The sequence below is a fragment of the Macrotis lagotis genome, chromosome 1 (genome assembly GCF_037893015.1).
Source record: "Macrotis lagotis isolate mMagLag1 chromosome 1, bilby.v1.9.chrom.fasta, whole genome shotgun sequence".
NCBI classification, from domain to species: domain Eukaryota; kingdom Metazoa; phylum Chordata; class Mammalia; order Peramelemorphia; family Peramelidae; genus Macrotis; species Macrotis lagotis.
Genome location: NC_133658.1, coordinates 589,991,500 through 590,011,589, shown reverse-complemented (window position 1 = coordinate 590,011,589; position 20,090 = coordinate 589,991,500). Strand labels below are relative to the sequence as shown.

General features: G+C 36.1%; 1 protein-coding gene across 3 annotated transcripts in view; it reads left to right on the top strand.

Annotated features, from left to right (window-relative positions):
* The first annotated feature begins 374 nt into the window (after positions 1-374).
* Positions 375-20,090, top strand: part of NME9 (NME/NM23 family member 9) — a 48,472-nt gene continuing 28,756 nt past the window's right edge. For 2 of the 3 annotated variants that reach the window (XM_074214862.1, XM_074214860.1), the window contains exon 1: positions 375-756. In XM_074214862.1, the coding sequence (XP_074070963.1) occupies positions 724-756 (33 nt within the window). In that variant the 5' untranslated portion in view covers positions 375-723. Of the gene's footprint in view, positions 757-5,356; positions 5,435-20,090 lie in introns of all 3 variants that reach the window. The other variant, XM_074214861.1, reaches the window with a different exon arrangement.

Here is a 20,090-nt window from a genome sequence, read left to right as displayed (position 1 = left end):
AAAATGGGAGGGGGGGAGAGAAAACCCTAGGCAACCCGCAGCGTCCAAGTGCGGGATGTTTACTAGTGTCCTTGTATTCCAGGAATGCAAAGAAGAAATTTTGTAATGGTATATTTAGCGTTTGCTTTCAAACGGTTTGACCGCAGCACGTCACGTAACCTTAATAAAAAAAAAAATCTGCGGCCCAGTAGGAAATTCCACTTTTTTAGGTCAAACAACCTTCATTTTTTTTCTTTCCAGTTTCTAGGTCTGAAAAAAAAATTTAATAAATCCAAAGCGATGAGCCACAACTACCGCCGACTCCCCGGCTTGTGAAAGCTGATCCGCCTCCCCTCCCCTTCTTAAATTTTTACGTTATTTCATGGGCAACCATCTCCTTATAACTTTGTATTTTTCTAAAGTCTTTGTAAAAGACTCTGAGATCTGTAAAACAAAAGAGAAAGAAGGAAAAGTGTTTCAAATGTTCTGCTTTGTCACATATGTTTAATGGTATCAAAAAGGAACATATCGGGCCACATAAACTGGAGTTGATTGTAAGAAAAATAAATTAAAAGAAGGGGACTAGCTAGCCAAGGGCTTCCCCCACTCCCACAAGTTCTGACGTTGTAAGGCTCTGGCGTCTGTTCCCATGGCATCAGCCAAACATAAGGAGCGCTTTGCTATAAGTCTTGTACTACTGCACTCCACTGTCTGTGGAAAGTTGGTATATTTTTTTGAAGCAGCATGGTGAGTAAGAAGAAGGAAATAGGGTTGCAGGTAAGTGCAGTTGGTATTTGTTTCAAGCAGTTCATTGAAGAAGAAAAGCAGGATGGGGTGGGGTGTGTGTGTGTGTGTGTGTGTGTGTGTGTGTGTGTGTGTGTGTGTGTGTGTTTGTGTGTGTGTTTCCTCCTCTTTCTTCTTCTCTCCCCTTGAAGTTAACAGTTCCTAAGAGTTTAACTATTAACATTTCTTTATTTCCATTTTAAATTAAATTTTATTTTCAAACATGGATCATCCTTCTCTCCTTCTCAATGAGTAAGCTAGTAAAAGAAAACTCTTGTTAGAAACCAAATTTCTCATTCACTATGAAAAAAAATATCGCAATCCGGGCCCTGAGTCTATTTGCCTCTCTGCCAAGAGGTGAGTTCTTAGGAATTTGGGGTAGTTACTGTGTTGCTTGTAGAATACACACATATACACATTAATTTTTTTATATATAATTGGGGAAATAAAACATCAAATCATAATGTAGAAGCCCTTTGTTTCATTAAAGTCCATCCTCTCCCCATAAAAACAACCTACTCAATTTAACTAGGTTTGTTATTTTTGAATGTGAACATAGATCTTTTCTGAAATATTATATTACAAGCTTTCTGCCCCTTTATAAATTGTGGCTGTTAAGTTCTATGTGTTCTTGACTGTGACTTCTCAGTACTTGAATTCTTTTTTGTCTCTGTGCGTGTGTGTGTGTGCGTGTGTGTGTGTGTGTGTGTGTGTGTGTGTGTGTGTGTGTGTACTCACCACACACACATATATAGATATAGATATATTTGACTTGGAAGTGCTGAATTTTGATTCTGATGCTCCTTAGCATTTTCATTTGAGGATTTCTTTCAGGAGGTGACCAGTGGATTCTATTTCCACTTTGCCTTCTGGTTCTAAGATCCAAGCTTTCTCAGTTTTCCAGGTTAGTTATTTTTGTTATGAGGTATTTTACATTTTCTTCTATTTTTTTTCAGCTTCTTGACTTTGTTTTCATACTTTTTTGTTGTCTCATTAGCTTCTATTTGGTTCATTCTAATTTTCTTTTTCTTTTTCTTTTTTGCAAGGCAAGTGGGGTTAAGTGGCTTGCCCAAGGCCACACAGCTAGGTGTGGGATTTGAACCCAGGTACTCCTGACTCCAGGACGGGTGCTTCATCCACTTTGCCACCTAGCCACCCGGTTCATTCTAATTTTCAAGGAGTTTGTTGCTTGGACAAAGTTTTGTAGCTCTTATTCAAATCTTTTAATTCTCTGTTTAATTCTTCTTTATCTTTCTTTCAAATTTTTTCCTCAAGTGGTCTCATTCTATTTATAAAAACATTTTAATCTCTTTAATAAAAAAAAGAGATTTCTTCATTTCTTCCAGGAATTTTAGTGGAATTTGTGCCCAAGCTGTTCTTTTCTCTAAGGCATTACTTATAGATATTTTGGAGTCATATTACTTCTAGATATCATTGGAGTGTTTTCAATATCTTGAAACATTCCTCCTGCCATTATGTTTATTTTGATGGGGGGTAGTTGTTCATTTGCTCATTCTTCTAGCCTACTTCCTCATTTTAGACTTGATTTTAGGGCTGAACCCTGTTCGATTTCAGTATGGAAGATCTGGGCTGGTTCTGTTGCTACTTTCCTGGGGTTTTTGAGTATTATGTTATTCCACGATCTCAAGGACAGTCTGAGGACCTGCAAACTTTCATTGCTCCCAAAGTAGTCTGGTTGAGGCCAACGTTTGATTGTTGCTCCTTGCTCTGAGCTCTGCAAGTTCTGGACCTAGGGGGTGAGGCCTATCAACCTGCTGGAAATCTCTGTTGGCTCAAAGCAGCAGAATTAAGGTTTTCTTTTGGCCTGGGATTCCTGCCCTGGTTTTCTTCTGTAGGATGCATTAGATATTGGAAGTGAGACCCTGCATTACCCCTGAGATCTGAGCCACACCATTGCTACCACTACTGCTTACTTTTAAACTTCCTTCTTTCTATTTATACTCCCCCAGTGCCTCCCTTCCTGAGGCTTCCCCCATTCTGCCCAGATCCCCTTCTCCTTCCATCCTAGGTCTATGACCTGGGAGTAGGTAGTGGACAAAAAACCTGCTTATCGATCCTATTCTCTACTGTGCCCTGGTGTGGGTTTGGGAATCCTCTGTATGATTTCCTCTTGTTTTTGTATACAACCTCTCCCTGATTACTGAATCTGATCTTTTCTCCAATGACTCCAGACCACAGTGATTGCTTTCCTATACTGAAATGGACTGGACAAAAGACTCAATATGACTTATTCTTGATTTCATTAAGATTAGAATCCAATCTGGTGTGCTTTCTCCATCTCTTAGGAGGATTTTTTGGATAGGAGCTCAAGGCATTGCTTCCTGTCATTCTGTCGTGGTAACTCTGCCTCCCCATATTACTGATGCAAGTATCACCATCCTTTTTATATTCAGGTTTGTAACTTCATCATTAGCCTCATTTCCTCAATTCCTTGTACCACATATCCAATCAGTTGTCAAATTTTGCTAATGTTATCTTTGTTATATTGCTTGCTAATGACCTTTGCCCTTTGTTTACACAGGTATCACTTTAGTTCTTGCCGATTTCATTTTCGATTGTCTCTTAATTGGTCTTCCTCCATCAAGTCTTTCTTCACTCTAATCCATTCCATCAACTGTTAGTGTAAAATAGTTTTCCTTGAGCACAACTCCCCTATTCAAACAACACAAGTGACTTCCAATCCCTTCTAGGATAAAAACATAACTTCTCCTTTTCTTTTTAAAATCTTATACAACCTAGATCCAACTAATCTTACTCTCCTTCTTATGCCTTGTGATCTGGCCAAACTTGCTTTTTTTCCATTCTTCTTCACATATGATACTCTATCTCATATCTCCATGTCTATATATTATCTGTTTCATATGCCCGGAAAGTTACCCTTCTTTCTTTTGCCTCATATTTCTTTCTTCCTCTAAGACACAGTTCAAGTATGATTTTTTTGCATGGTCTTTCTTGATTCTTCAACTGCTAGAGTCCTCCCATCCAAATTATCTTGTATTTGACTTCTTTGGATATATTTATTAATTTTATATTAATGCTTTATATGTTTACATATGTACTTGTCTCTTTTATTAAAATGTAAGCTCCTTGGGAGTAGGGATTATTAACTTCCTTTCACTTATATTCTCAACATCTGAAAAAGTGTCTGGCACCAACAGAGTGGCTGCTAAATGAATATCTATTGATTATTTTATAGGTCTATAATATCCAAAAGCAATTGCATAAATGGTTTTAAGAAATTGTTTTCATTTATCATACAAACCTCGGTTCTCTAGAGGGATTTAAGATTTCCAAGACTATAGCCTGAAGATTTTTTTACAATATTAATCCAAGTAAATCTGTTTGCAAAGCAAAACATGTTTTAAATTACATTTGTATTTATTTTGTTAAATATTTTCCAGTTATGTGTAAAAAAATTTAACTTCTCTTAAAAAATATTGTGTTCAATGTTGAGTGAAGTGAACAGAACTAGGAGAACATTGTATGTAGTGACAATAACATTGTGTGATGATCAGCTATGAAAAGCTTGTCTTTTCTCAGCAATACAGTGATTGAAGACAATTTCAAAAGACTTGCAATGGAAATGCTATCCATATCTAGAGAAAAAACTATGGGGTCTGAATGAAGATTGAATAATGTTATTTTTCACTTTTTAAAATTTGTTTTTTTCCTTTCTAGTTATTTTCTTCTTTTGTACTGATTCTTCTTTTATGACATGAGTAATATAGAAATTTGCTTAATGTGATCATACACGTAATAAACTATATCAGATTGCTGTCTTGGGGAGAGGATAAGTAAGGGAAGGAAGGAGATCTTCATATGTAATTAGAGATGATATAATACTATTAATATTTTAAAACATTGAGTTCTTAATTCTCTCCCTCCGGTTTGTCTCTCCCCCACCTTTTGAGAAGGCAAGCAATATGATATCAATTATCAATGTGAAGTCATGAAAATATAACTCCATATCATTTGTGTTACAAACATTCACGCATACACACAAAAGTAAGAAAAATAAAGAAATTGAAAAATGTGCTTCAATCTGTATCAGATCTCTTTTTGGAGGTAGATGACATTTTTCATTATGGTCTTTTGGAATTGCTTTGGATCACTGTCTTGATCAGGGTGCTGAGTCTTTCACAGTTGATTAACATTGAAATAGTGGCTGTTACTGTGTTCTTCTATTTTGATCAGTTCATATAATTATTTACAGGTACAAATCAATAAATTTTGGTAAGTCAGATAGGTCAATAAAAATATCACAAAGAGCAAAGAAAAACTATACTATTGTAATCAAAGTTTCCATTGTTCCAGGCTTGAGTTCAATCTTGAGAGTTTAGCTCCCACTTGGAGACTGGGAATTTTTGTATTGGGTTCATTTTTATTAATTTACTGGGGATCTTTAGTTTACCTAAAAGCATCAGGTTAACAGTAAGCTTTCAAACATAGAACAGATTTACTGAAAGACATGTAAGTAACTTGAAAGGGGGCTTACTTTTCTTAGTTCAGTTAGCAAGGGAAGAGTCATAGACCACCTTCAGTGAATGCTGCTTCCTTCTTGTCCATCCTCCAGAACTTTATGTATAACCACTGCAGAGAGACTCAGGGTATCAAGTAGACAAGTCTTCACCTGATACCTGGCTATCCTAGAGTGAGTATCATGTCTCTTGCATATATCTCTTGGTTTGGGTTCTCCCTTCTTCTACTTCTTTCTCTAGGTCTGCATTCTTACTTTTCAGCTTTTGGTCCCATAGCTCTGTAGCACTCTGCCTACCTCTTTAGACTGTCCTGGTCACTACAGTCCTGGCTTTTCTCTGCAACATTTCAGCATTGAGCTGGCAGTGGACCACCTTGGAACCTTTCGGCAACTGACTCAGGTTCATTATGGCAGCCACACCTGGAAGTTTCCTAATTTCTCCTCATGGCTCTCTCCCCCAGGAGCCAATGATCAGAATTTTTCATGCACATTTATAAATAACCCTAGCCCCACTTCTTTTTAGTAAGGCTAGAACAGGAGGGACTGGCTCAATTCCTTTCTACTTGAATCCTTTAAGCAAGAATTCTTTCTGTATATATAATCACTATAATTAGTAGCCATACAGAAAAATATTCATATCCTTCCATTCTACTATGTTCACAACTTTTGAGGGTCATCCTTCATTCTTCCTCTGTAATACAGTTTAAAAAGGGGGAAATCTAGATTAGGGAGTTAGAAGATTGGGGTTCAAATCTCATCTCTCAGTTTCCTCATCTTTGAAATAAGATGGTTAGATTAGATAGTCTAAAGGTCCCTTCTAACTCTAAATCTATTATTCTGTTATTCCATCACCTTCCTATATGGAGTTAATTGCCAGACCCCACTAAGTCTACCTCCAGGACATCTCTTACTTTCATCCCCTTCTTTCCATTTTCATGGACATCGCTATAGTCCAGGCTCATATAAGTTCTCATCTGAACCATTACAGCAGCCTCCTAACTGGTTCCTCTGCCTCCAGTCTCTCCTATCTCTGATTTAACATTCACATAGTTTTTACAATGGATGGTGGATAAAGCACTGGCCTTGGATCCAGGAGAATGGGAGTGTGAATCCAACCTCAGACATTTGCTACTTATTCGCTGAGTGACTTTGGGCAAACTACTTAACCCTGATTGCCCTGTATCCAGGTCCATCTTCAGTTGTCCTGATTCCTATCTGGCCATTAGATTCAGAAGGCTCTGCAGGAGAAAGTAAGGCTGGTGACTTAGCACAGTACGCCCCCCCCCCCAACTCAAATCCAACTCATGTGCTTGTTATGGTATCACCTCCCTGATGTCAAAAATGAAAGACAAAAGATTGTTAAAAACATGTTTCTGGGGCTGCTGGGTGGCACAGTGGATAAAGCACTGGCCCTGGAGTCAGGAGTACCTGGGTTCAAATCTGGTCTCAGACAATAATTACCTAGCTGTGTGGCCTTGGGCAAGCCACTTAACTCCATTTGCCTTGCAAAAAAAAAAACACCTAAAAAATGTTGCTGTTCAGTTTTGTCTAACTCTTTGTAACCCCACCTGGGATTTTCTTAGCAAAAAATGCTACAATAACTTACCATTTTCTTCTCTAGTTCATTTTACATATGAAGAAACTGAGGCAAACAGGATTAAGTGACCTGCCCTGTGTCACCCAGCTAAACAAAATGACCAAGGTCAGATTTGAACTCAGGAAAATGAGACTTCTTTACTACAGGCCAGGAACTCTGTTCCACCTACCTTCCCTTCTAAAAGATATATGTGATTATTTCACTACCCTGAGAAAAAGAATCTTCAGGGGTTTCCCATCACCTCTAAGATACTGACTTCTCTATTTGACAAAGCCATTCACACTCTGCCTCCAACTATTCTGTCTCTGCAACTTACTACTTTGCAGAAAATCACTTAACCTCTCCAAGCCTTCATTTCCTCATCTTAAAATAAAGGTGTTGGCTTAGGTGACTTCTAAAGTTCTTTTTAGTTATATATGTAGGTATGTATATATGTGTGTGCATGTGTATGTATATTTATGAATGTAAGTATGTGGATGTGTGTATGGTGGCACAGTGGATAGATCCTGGTCCTGGAGTCAAAAAGAACTGAGTTCAAACTCTGCCTCAGATGCTTACTAGATGTATGACCCTAGGCAAGTCACTTGGTCCAATTTGCCTCAGTTTCCTCATATGTAAATGAGATGGAGAAAGAAATGGCAAACTACCCTTTGTCTTTGCCAAGAAATCCCAAATGGAGTTAGATATGACTGAAATGCCTCAACAATGAAAAACATTCCAGAGAGCACAATCTAAAGTTCTTGTGGAAGGGAAAAGAGGATGATGGCCAGGATGCATATTTGTGACTTCAGGTGGGTTGTGTTGATGAGTGGGAATTAATACCTGTGTCAAAAAATTGGAAGAAGAGTTTAACCTAGAATGGGAAGTATGGAAGATCATTCATTGAACAACCTGGGGATTCTGACTCAGAGATACCTGGAGTGAGGCTGATTCTACCCAGAAAGCCTTGGTAGAACATAGATAGAGGAAGTATAATTCAATTCAATAAATATTTATTAAACTATGTAGAAAGCAAAGTATGTTTTAGGCCCAGGGAATGCAAAAGTAAAAAAGAGACAATCCCATCCCTTCTGGGAAACACGGCATCTAGATCTAAATTGTTATTTAAGTTAGTACAGAGGCAATGTAATGTAGTGGATAGAGAGTCTCAGAGTCAAGAAGATCTGGGTTCAAGTCTTGCTCTGATATTCATCAGCTGAGTGACCTGAGGCAAATCATTTAACCTCTCAAAGCTGTAGGTAACTATTGAAAACCATAATTCTTTTTTTTTTTTGAAAACCATAATTCTTGACTTTTGTGTCATGGTCTCTTTTCAAAGTCTGTTGAAATTAAAAACTCCTATGAAAGGAGTGCATAATTCTTTTAAATGCATAAAATGAAATACTTAAGATTACAAAGGAAACAAATTATATTGAAATACTAACTTTAGATAAATCAGCTGGAAACAGAAATTGAGGCAAGTAAGAAAGAAAACAACCAGGAAGGCTAAAGCATGGAAGTCTTCAGGAAAATGAATGACCTGAAATTTGAGGGAAGCTATATTTGGGGCTCATTTAGAGATTTTTTTTTCATCAATAGTAAAAGGTAGGCCAGCATGAATATGTTGGGGAGAAATATATGCAAAATGGCTCAGAAAACTGAGAATTTTTCCAATACAAGTCTATATCCAGAAGAAATCATAAAAACTGGGAAAAGTCCCACATGTTCCAACATATTCATAGCAACTCTTTTCATAGTGTCAAAGAATTAGAAATTGAGGGGATGCCCATCATTTGGGGAGTGACTAAACAAGTTATGGTATGTGAATACTATGGAATACTATTGTTCTATAAGAAACTATAAGCAAGAAGCATGGAATGAATTATAGGATCTGATGCTGAGGTAAAGGAGCAGAACCAAGAGAACAATGTACACGTTTACAAGAACATTGTGAGTTGATCAACCTTGATGGAAGCAGCTCCTCTCAACAGTTCAGAGACTTAGGACAGCCCTATTAGACTGGCTATGATCAATGCTATCCCTATCCAGAGGAAGAAAAACAAAGCAAAACAAAATGGGGAAAAAAAGAGAACCCTTCAGAATCTGAATGAATACCACTTTCGCTTTTTTAAAAAAACTTCTCTTGTATATTTCTTTACTATATCATGGTTTTCTTTCTTTTCCCTTAATTCCAGTTCCTCATACCAAAAATGACTAAACTGTAAACATGTTTAACACAAATGTATATGTACAATATTCACCTGACTGAGACTAGTTGCTGAGGGAAGGAGGGTGGAAGGAAATTATGTAGCTCAAAAATATGCATATGGATGAATATTGAAAACTTTCATAAACTGGAAAAATAAAATATCAATTAAAAAAACCCCTGAGAATCTTAAAATTCCCATCCAGTTCCAAGACTTCACACTCACAGATGAAGCCTGAAGAAATAAATTCCAGAAGGTCTAAGTGTAGCAGTCTGGCTGGACAAATCTACAGTAAGATTAGAAGTGTGCTAACATCAAGGTCAAGATCTGTTAGGACAAACAGTGGGAGAGACCTAAGAAGACTTGACCTTGTTCCCCTCTACTTAATGCTTTAAAACAATGATTAAAACAGAAATCCTTAACCTGGGGTGTATGAATTTGTATGTGTATGAGAATATATGTGTAAATATGTACAATACATGCACATGAATTTTCATAATTGTTTCAACTTTGGAATCCTATGTATGTTAACTATAAATATATATAGAATAATTATAGAATACACTAAACTTAGAATGAACATAGGATAAAACATTATTCTGAGAAGAGGACCATATGTTTCACCTGATCTCCAAAGGAGAATTTGACACAAACATGTTAAGAAGGGCAGTTAGGTGGCCCAATGGATACAACACTGGCCCTGGACTCATGAGGACTTAAGTTCAAATTCGAACTCAACCACTTGATACTAACTAGCTCTGTGACTCTGGACAAACCACTTAATCTTGATTGTCTTGTCAAAAAAAAAAAATTAGAAAAATTGAATGCATGAGTTCTAAAGGTACCAGAATGAAAATCCACACTCACAGAATCAGTTTCTAACATTAAAAATGAAGGTTAACTTAGCTAAAAATTTTCCAGTCAATTGTTGCTATAAAATTTTTGCATGATGTGATCAAAATATTATACACGTTTACATTGTGCTTTTCCCTTTCCTTTCTTTCCTTCCCTTCCCTCCCTCCCTCCCTCCTTCCTTCCCTTTCTTCTTCCTTCTCTCTTTTTTCTCTCTCTCTCTCTCTCTCTCTCTCTCTCTCTCTCTCTCTCTCTCTCTCTCTCTCTCTCTCTCTCTCTCCCTTCCTTCCTTCTTGCCTTCCTTTTTTTCTCTTTTTTTTGGACTTGGTCTGTGGAGACTACTTCAGTTTGTTGAATTGAAATTTTGCTTTCTTCCTTTTTAAACTGTGCTTCTCTTGGTGGAAATTTCAACACGTTAATTACTCCCCCCCCCCCCCCCCCCCCAGCAAATGGTAATTACTTCTTGATAGAGAGTTAAGAAAAACAAAAAGAAGGTAACCAGCCAAATCCTCCTTCTTTACAAACTGCTACCAGATCTCCTACACATAAGACATTTTAAAATAGAATAGCTTTATTCTCTTATGTACATCCTAAAGAATTTTAGTTTTTATTTCATGCTTCTTTTTTATTTTCCCAAACTTTCTACTTTACCCCAGCAGGAGGCAGCACAGTCCTCAGGAAAGAGCACTGCCCTAGTGGTGTGGAGCTCTGATTCTACTACAGACTTTTCTTGTGATACCCCTTTCTCATATGCACATATAATCCAAGTATCAAGTCTAAGTCATTTGAATAGGACTCTCCTCACTGATGGAGAGAATGACGAATGAAGGCTGAGGGCTTTTGTGAGAGAAAAAGTTGGTTCTAGAATTGTGGAGAAGAGATGTAAGTTTTTCTTACTTGAAGAGACAATATACCCAGTTCTAGACTTTCTTCAAGGAGAAATTGGTGGAGAAAGGGAACACACTTTAGAAAGTAAACCAAAATAAAGGGTAAAATTGACTCCTTAACATATCTGAAAGTCTCTTCTATTTCTTCATACATCTTTCCCTATGGAGAGTTTGGACTTGGTTATCCTCTTTGGAAATAGGAAAGAAAAAGAATGCCTCCTCTTCAAAACTCTAGAGGTGACTCTATCCCTTCCATAGGCATTTGACATCCAATCATTCTCTCCATCAATCAGTAGAGATTTATGTAGATAACCAGACTTGAGACCTGGGTTACATTCCATTTAAAAAAAAAAGAATAGTCCTGGCTCTCTATCTACCTTACAGTATTTTGTAATAAATTAATTAATTTTAAAATGTGCTATGGTAAATGATTGGTTTTATTATTAGAATCTAATTAAAGTTCCTGGTGATCATTTGAAATAGAGCAATGAGTGGAGAATGGATGAATTGCCCCCTTTATAATCCTCAGTATGCTTTAAGAAGATTTGGATACAAATGGAATTCAGTGATACTCAATGCCAGAAATTGCCCTAGAAGATTTCCACCAATCCTAGTATAGCATTTAAAGCAGGAAAAAAATGCTAGAAACAATGTTGCTATACTTTAAATCAGAACAAGTATGATGGTTTGCAGGGAGAATTAAGTGGAAGAGAATATAAAATGAGAATAATATTCACATATATTTAGAATATATTTGATGGGGCAGCTAGGTGGCACAGTGGATAGAGTCAGGAGGACCTGAGTTCAAATCTGTCCTCAGATACTTAATACTTACTTGGTTGTGTTACTTTGGGCAAATCACTTTAATCCCATTGCCTTAAAGAAAAATAGTATATCCTTGACAAATGTATGAGAAAGGAACAGCTGAGCCTTCACAAACAATATAGCTCACTACGTCATTACATGGATATTATTGAATGAAAGGTATAGAGAATACAAGGTCCCATTGTGTTCCTTTTTTGTTAATTGAAAAAGCATTTGATGAGAAGAAAAAAAATTGCCTTAAAAGGTCTCTTGCAACACAGAGTCTTCTAGATACATGTTCAAATAATCCAAGATTCCCAGAAAGAATAACAAAATATAACTTTATTTAGTGACTGATTGTCCAAATGGAAAAGTATTCTCTATAGATGGTGATATTCTCCAAAGTCATTTTCAGCTGACATTTTGTGGATTTCATTGAAATCAAGTTTATTTCAGAGCTGCCATATTCAAAAAAGTTCAGTCTAAGTATGTACAGAAGAAAACACAAATGGATAACAAAATACCTATTATCTCGACTCAGTCTAGAGTGTAAGTAGATCTTAGACAGATATTAAAAATGAGCAATAAGTTATCCTTAAAATTGAACTGGAGAGGATGACACTAGACCACTTTTAGGAAATCGAATAATGCTTTTAATAACACTAAGATTTTCCTTGAAAAAAGGAAAAGCCTATATTTTTAATATCATTATTCTTTTGGTGATGTTATATGACTGTGTGTCCAGAGATAAAATTGTTGGTTACCAGAAGGACACTGGACAGATACCCAGTGGGAATGAAATGATACCAATGAAGAATTTTGCAAGAAGTCTAAAACAGTGGTATTATATGCAACTAAAATGGGATCTATAATCTGTAATAAGGACCCTTGCAGGTCATATAATGATAGTATAAGTGCAATGTCATCTATGTTTTTAAAATATTTTTATTTTGTTCAGTATTTTCAATTACATCTTAAACTGGTTTGGGCTACACTCATGAGTCATGAAATCGTATGTCAGATTCATGTCTGACAATTCTAGTATAAAAGAATGTTACTATAGACATATGTGACAGGAAAAATAAATAGGCTGGTCTTATAACAGTAACAAGGCATATCTTCCCAACAATCTACAGGATTCATTTGGTATACATGAAATAAATATATTTTTTGCAACATACAATTTCTTTTATTCTTGTGATTGATATTTTATTTTATTTTTCCAATTACATGATATGAACGTTTTTCAACATTTATCCACTTGCATATTTCTAAGTTATACACTTTTCTTCACCTTCCCTCCCCCCCTCCCCTCAGCAGCAAACAGTCTAGTGAACATTGTACATGTATATTTGTGTTTAACCACGATATCAGGGAGGTGATACCATCAAGTGAATTGGAGGCACTGTGAGGGGGCACTGTGCTAAGTCACCAGCCATACTTTCTCTTACAGAACCATCTGGGTTCAGTGACCAGAAAAGGATCAGATACCCCTGAATGTGAGGCAGTCATAGTTAAGTGATTTGCCCAAGGTCAGACAGCTTTTAAGAGCCAAGTGTCTGAGGTCAAATTCAAACTCCTGTCCTCCTGACTCCCAGGGCGGTGCTCTATGAGAAAAGAAAGAAAATCATGGAATAAGAAGGAAAAATATAAGAGAAAATTTTTTTAAAAATGAACAAAGTATTCATTCAAATTCTGTGGTTGTTTTTTCCCCCATCTGAATGTGGATGTGTTGTCACTAATAGGTCTCCCAGGGTTATCCTAGTTTTCTGAACTGCTGAGAGGAAGTTTATCAACTCACAATGTTGTTGTTAATATATACAATGTTCTTTTGGTTCTGCTCACTTCTCTCAGCATTAGTTCATGAAATTCTTCTCATGCTTTTCTAGAGTTTGACCATTCATGGTTTCTTATAGAACAATAGTACTCCATAATACTCATCTACCATAACTTGTTTATCTATTCCCCAATTCATGAGTATCACCTCAATTTCCAAATTCTTTGCCACTACAAAAAGAGTTGCTACAGATATTTTTGAATATGTGGGACTTTTTCCATTTGTAATGATTTCTTTTGGCTATAGGCCTGGTATTGATATTGCTGGATCAAAGGGTATGATCCATTTTATTGCTTTTGGACATAGTTGAGCATAGTTCCAGATTGCTCTCTGAAATGGTTGGATTAGTTCACAATTCCACCAACAATGTATCAAATGTCCCAATCCTCCCACAACCTCTCCAACATTGATCATTTCCCCTTTTTGTCATCTTAGCCAATTTTTTAGGTGTGAGATGGCACCTCATAGTTGTTTTAATTTGCATTTCTCTAATCAGTAATGATTTGGAGCATTTTTATATGATTATATATTGCTTTAATTTCTTCATTTGAAAACTTCCTGTTCATGGCCTTTTATCATTTTTCAATTAGGGAATAGCTTGTAAACTTTTAAATTTGATTCAATTCTCTATCTACTTTAGAAATGAGATCTTTATCAGAACCCCTATCTGTGAAAATTGCTTCCCAACTTTCTATTTTCTTTCTGATATTGGCGGCATTGGTTTTATTAGTGCAAAATTTTTTAATTTATTTTAGCCAAAATCATCCATTTTTGCATTTTATAATGTACTCAATTACTTGTTGTTATAAATTTCCCCCCTTACTATACACCCAACAGATAGAGTTTTTCTTGATCTGCTAATTGTTCTATGGTGTCACCCTTTATGTCCAAATCCTGGACCCCTGACCTTATTTTGGTTAAGTGTGTGATATGTAGATCTATGCCTAGCTCTTTGCCATACTATTTTCCAGTTTTCCCAACAGTTTTTGTCAAATAGTAAGTTCTTAACCCAGAAGCTAATTTCTTTGGGTTTGTCAAACATAGATACTATAGTCATTTACTACTGTTTCTTTTGTACCTTTCCTAATCCACTGGTCCATTATTATATTTTTTAAACAGTATCAGGAATTTTGATGACTGCTGCTTTATAGTATAGTTTTAGATCTGATAGAGCTAGCTGCCTTCCTTTACATTTTTTAATCAGTTTCTTTGATATTCTTGACCTTTTGTTGCTCCAGATGAATTTTTCTAACATTTTTTCTATCTCTGTAAAGTAGTTGTTTGCTGGCTTGATTGGTATGGCATAGAATAAGTAATTTAATTTGGGTAGAATTGTCACTTTTATTATATTAACTCAGCCTAACCATGAGCAACTGATGTTTTTCCAATTGTTTAGGTCTGATTTCATTAGTGTGAAAAGTGTTTTGTAATTATGTTCATACAGTTTCTGGGTTTTTCTTGGGAGATTGATTCCCAAATATTTTATGTTATCTGCAGTTATTATTTTTTTTAGGTTCTTTTGCAAGGCAATGGAGTTAAGTGGCTTGCTCAAGGCCACACAGCTAGGTAATTATTAAGTGTCTGGAGCCACATTTGAACTCAGGTACTCCTGACTCCAGGGCCAGTGCTCTTATCTCCACTGTGCCACCAAGCCACCCCTATCTGCAATTACTTTAAACAGAATTTCTCTTTCTATCTCTTGCCCTTGGGTTTTGTTTTTCCTATATAGAAATGCTAACTATTTATGTGGGTTTATTTATCCTGCAACTTTGCTGAAGTTAATGATTTCAAGTAGGTTTTTAGATGATTTTCTAGGGTTCTCTAAGTATACCATTATATCATCTGCTAAGATTGAAAATTTTCCATCCTCATTGCCAATTCTAATTCCTTCAATTTCTTTTTCTTCTCTTATTGCTAAAGTTAAAATTTCTAATACTATATTGATTAGAAATGGTGAAAATGGGCATCCTTGTTTCACTCCTGTTCTTATTGGAAATGCTCCTAGTTTATCCCCATTACATATCATATTTGTGGATAGTTTTAGATAGATATTGCTAATTATTTTATGGAAAACTTCATTTATTCCTATACTCTCCAGTATTTTTTTTTAGTTTTTTTTTTGCAAGGTAATGGGGTTAAGTGGCTTGCCCAAGGTCACATAGCTAGGTAATTATTAAGTGTCATCTGAGGTCGCATTTGAACTCAGGTTCTCCTGACTCCAGGGCCGGGGCTTTATCCAGGTGCTCTGCGCCACCTAGCTGCCCCTCTCTAGTATTTTTAATAATAGATTGGTCTATAATTTTCTTTGTTTTGATTCTTCCTAGTTTAGTTATCAGCACCATATTGGTGTCATAATGGTGTTCTTCATTCTTTTTTTTAATTTGTTTTGTTTTTAGGTTTTTGCAAGGCAATCAGGGTTAAGTGGCTTGCCCAAGGCCACACAGCTAGGTAATTATTAAGTGTCTGAGACGCGAGTTGAACCCAGGTACTCCTGACTCCAAGCCCAGTGCTTTATCCAATACGCCACCTAGCCTCCCACTGTGTTCTTCATTCTTGAAGAAGATCATGATCAGGAAGGTGATGCCATGATAAGCACATAAATTGGATGTGAGTGAGGGGGTGCTGGGCTTGGTTACCAGCTTCATTTTCTCCTTCATAGTCATCTGGGTCCATTGGCCAAATATGAATCAGGATGACCCTGCATGGGTCATGGATGTGAGGCTATCAGGGTTAAGAAACTTGCCCAAGGTCACGGCTAGTAAGTGTCAGAAGATGGATATGAATTCCTTTCCTTTTGATTTCAAGGCCAGTGCTCTATCCACTGTGCCATCTAGTTGCACTAAATTAAGTGACTTGCCCAAAGTCACACAGTTACATAATTACATAATTATCATCTGAGATCAGATTTGAACCCATGTCCTCCTGACTCCAGGGCTGGTACTCTATTCACTGTGTCACCTAGCTGCCCCATTTGTTTGTCCTTCATCTTCGAAGAAGACCTTGACATAAGGGAGGTGATGCCATGACAAACGTGAATTAGATTTGAGTGAGGGGGTGCTGTGCTAAGTCACCAGCTTCACTTTCTCCACCAGTGCCATCTGGGTCCAGTGGCCAGATATGAATCAGGATGACTGGAGATGACCCTGTATGTGAGACAATCAAGGTTAGTGACTTGCCCATGGTCAGACAGCCAGTTAGTGGCAAGTGTCTGAGGCTGGATTTGAACTCTTGTCCTCCTGAATCCAAGGCCAGTGCTCTATACACTGTGCCACCTAGTTGCCCTAATCTGAGTGGCACAATGGATTGAGTATCAACTCTGGAGTCAAAAGGACCTGAGGTCAAATTCATCTACAGACACTTAATAATTGCTTAGCTCTGTGACCTTGGGCATGTCACTTAACCCCACTGCCTTAAATAAATAATAAAAAATTTTTAAAAAGAAGTGATTGTGCTATAAAAAAACTAGTTATTATTGGTGTCATAAAAAGAATTTGGCAGAACTCCTTCTATTTTTTAAAATAGTTTATGTGGAATTGGACTTAATTTTTCCTTAAATGTTTGGTAGCTTTCACTTGTAAATCCATCTGGTCCTAGAGACTTTTTCTCAGGGAATTTATTGATGGGTTCTTCAATTTCTTTTCTGAAATGGGATTATTTAAGTATTTTATTTCTTCTTTTAATCTGGATGGTTTTTTATTTTTGTAAACATTCATCCATTTCACTCAGGTTGTCAAATTTATTGTCATTGGCTAAGTTCTGAAATATCTCTTTAATTTCCTCCTCTTTGGCAGTGGTAATTTGATATTCTTTCTTTTTTAAATCAAATTTACCAAAGGTTTATGTATTTTATTTATTTTTTCATAAAAACCAAATTTTAATTTTATTTATTAGATCACTGGTTTTCTAGCTTTCAATTTTATTAATCTCTCCTTTGATTTTCAAAATTTCTAATTTGTTATTTAATTGAGGATCTTTAATTTGTTCCTTTTCCTAGCTCTTTTAGTTGTATGCTCAATTCATCTATCTCCTCTTTCTCTATTTTATTCATATAAGCACTTGGAGATATAAAATTTCTCCTAAAAATGACTTTGACTGCATTCCCTAAGTTTTGGCATTATGACTCATTGTTCTCATTTTCTTGGATGAAATGATTATTTCTGATTTGTTGTTTGATCCATTCATTCTTTAAAATTAAATTATTTAGATTCCAATTAATTTTTGGTTTATCTTTCCATGGTCCCTTATTACATGTAATTTTTATTGCATCATGATCTGAAAAGTATGCATTTATTATTTCTGCCTTTCTACACTTGATTGTAAAGTTTTTAATGAACTAGTACATGGTGATTTTTGGTAGAGGTTCCATGTGCTATGGAGAAAATTATATATTCTTTTCTATCATCATTCAGTTTTCTCCAGAGGTCTCTCATATATATATATATATATATATATATATATATGTATACGTATATGTATATGTATGTGTATATGTATGTGTATGTATATATGTATATTGTGTATGTGCATATGTGTGTATGTGTATGTGTATGTGTATGTATATGTATATGTATACGTTTCTAAGATTTTATTCACCTTCTTAACTCCCTTCTTTATTTTGCGGTTAGATTTATCTGATTCTGAGAGAGGGAGGTTGCGGTCCCCTATTATTCAAGTTTTGCTGTCTATGTCTTCTTTTAATTTGTTCAGTTTCTCCTCTAAGAATTTGAATGTTATTTGAATGTTTGGTGCATATATGTTTAATAATGATACAACTTCATTGCCTATGATGCCTTTCCTTATTCCTTTTAATAATATCTATCTTTTCTTTTGCTTTGTCTGAGATCAGGATCATCATTGTTGACTTTTTTACTTTAACTGAAGCATAATGTATTTTGCTCCAGCCTTTTACCTTTACCCTGTATGTGCCTCTGCTTCAAATGTGTTTCATATACTAGAGCATATTGTAGGATTCTGTTTTTTTATTCCATTGTGCTATCTGCTTCCTTTTTTATGGTAGAGTTCATCCCATTCACATTTATTGTTAAAATTACTAATTCTGTATTTCCCTCCATGATGTGTTTTCTTATTTATAGCTTTCTCTTTCCTTTCCTCTTTTTCCTTCTCACCAATATTTTGCTTCCTTTTCCCTTTCCCTTTTCTTTTAAATTTTAGCTTTAACTTCACTTTCACTTTTATCTTTACATTCCTTTCTAACAATCCCTTCTTCCTTTCTTTCCTTTCCTTTCATCTCCCCCCCCCCCCCCACTTCCCTGTAGGATAGGATAGATTTTTAAACCCATTTGAAAATGTATGTTATTCTCTCTGGGATCTATTGAGTAGATTTACTCAGTTTTTACACCCTTTCTTCTTCCACTCTACTATAATAGGTCTTTGTGGCCTCTTCACATTATTTTCCATTAATGGCTTCTTCTAGTGTAGTACTTCTTTTTATGTTTTTATTGTTTTAACCTATCTTGTACTTACACCCCCTTTGTCAAAATTTACTTTTATCTGATCTGATAGAAGAACTATTCTTAAAGTTTGATTGATTGCCTGATTGACTGATAAGCAGCATTGTCTTTTAGTCACTAAGTACCCTCCCCTCTTCTATGTCATTAGCAATGCATTTCTCAAGAGTCATAAATCACCTCAATTTATAATCATTTTGTACCTTATCCCCTTTTCCAGTACCTTTCATAGATATGTAATCCTCATGAGCCACAAAATCATGGGAAGTCATTTCAGGAATTATTTATACCTTCCCCCCAAGTCTACTTCCAATTGTAGTCAAATGGTCAAGCCAAGCAAACTCTCTTTGTGATGTTTTCATGTGCAGTCCCTCTAGGCACCATCCTCTTTATGTCCAACCCTTCTAAGTATATTTCCATTCTTGGCCCCTATTGTATTACATTCTTCCTTAGTGAAGCTGTTTAATTTAATTATGAATGGAGCCTCTAAGTTCTCTAAGTACTGTGACACCCTGAAGGTCTCTTTTAAGAACTTTAGAGTTAATTGTAAGGCATGGGAGTCACAGGCACAGGACTGCCCAGCATGGGATGCCCTCATCAGAGAAAGTGCTGGATTTATATGAGCAAGGCAGATTTCAGGTAGTTCAAAGGAAATATAAGAAACATAAATTTAGAGTAAATGCCTCAGTTGTTCACTGGTATTGTTTGTGCCTAACCACTGGTAGAGCATTCTGAGTTCATATTGGTTTGATTGGCAATTGTCTGACTGTCTCAAATTTGTCTCAAACATAGTACATTTTGGTCATCTTTGATAACAAACGACAAGAACCAACCATATTTATATCCTCTAAATACGATCCTTTCAACTATATTCAACCCTTTGACTATCCTGAGAGAAATAGAATTCTCAAGAATTACAAATGTAATCTTCCCTTGCAGGGACTTTTACAATCTAATGTTCTTGACTAGCATCCCCCCCCTTTCCTATTTACCTTTTCATGCATCTCTTAAGTCTTATATTTGAAGATTGAATGTTCTGTTCAGCTCTGGTCTTGGAAGTCTTCTATTTCATTGAAAACCGATATTCTAGGGTGTGGCTAGGTGGCACAGTGGATAGAGCACAGGCCCTGGAGTCAGGAGTACCTCAGTTCAAATCCAGCTTCAGACACTTAATAATTACCTAGCTATGTGGCCTTGGA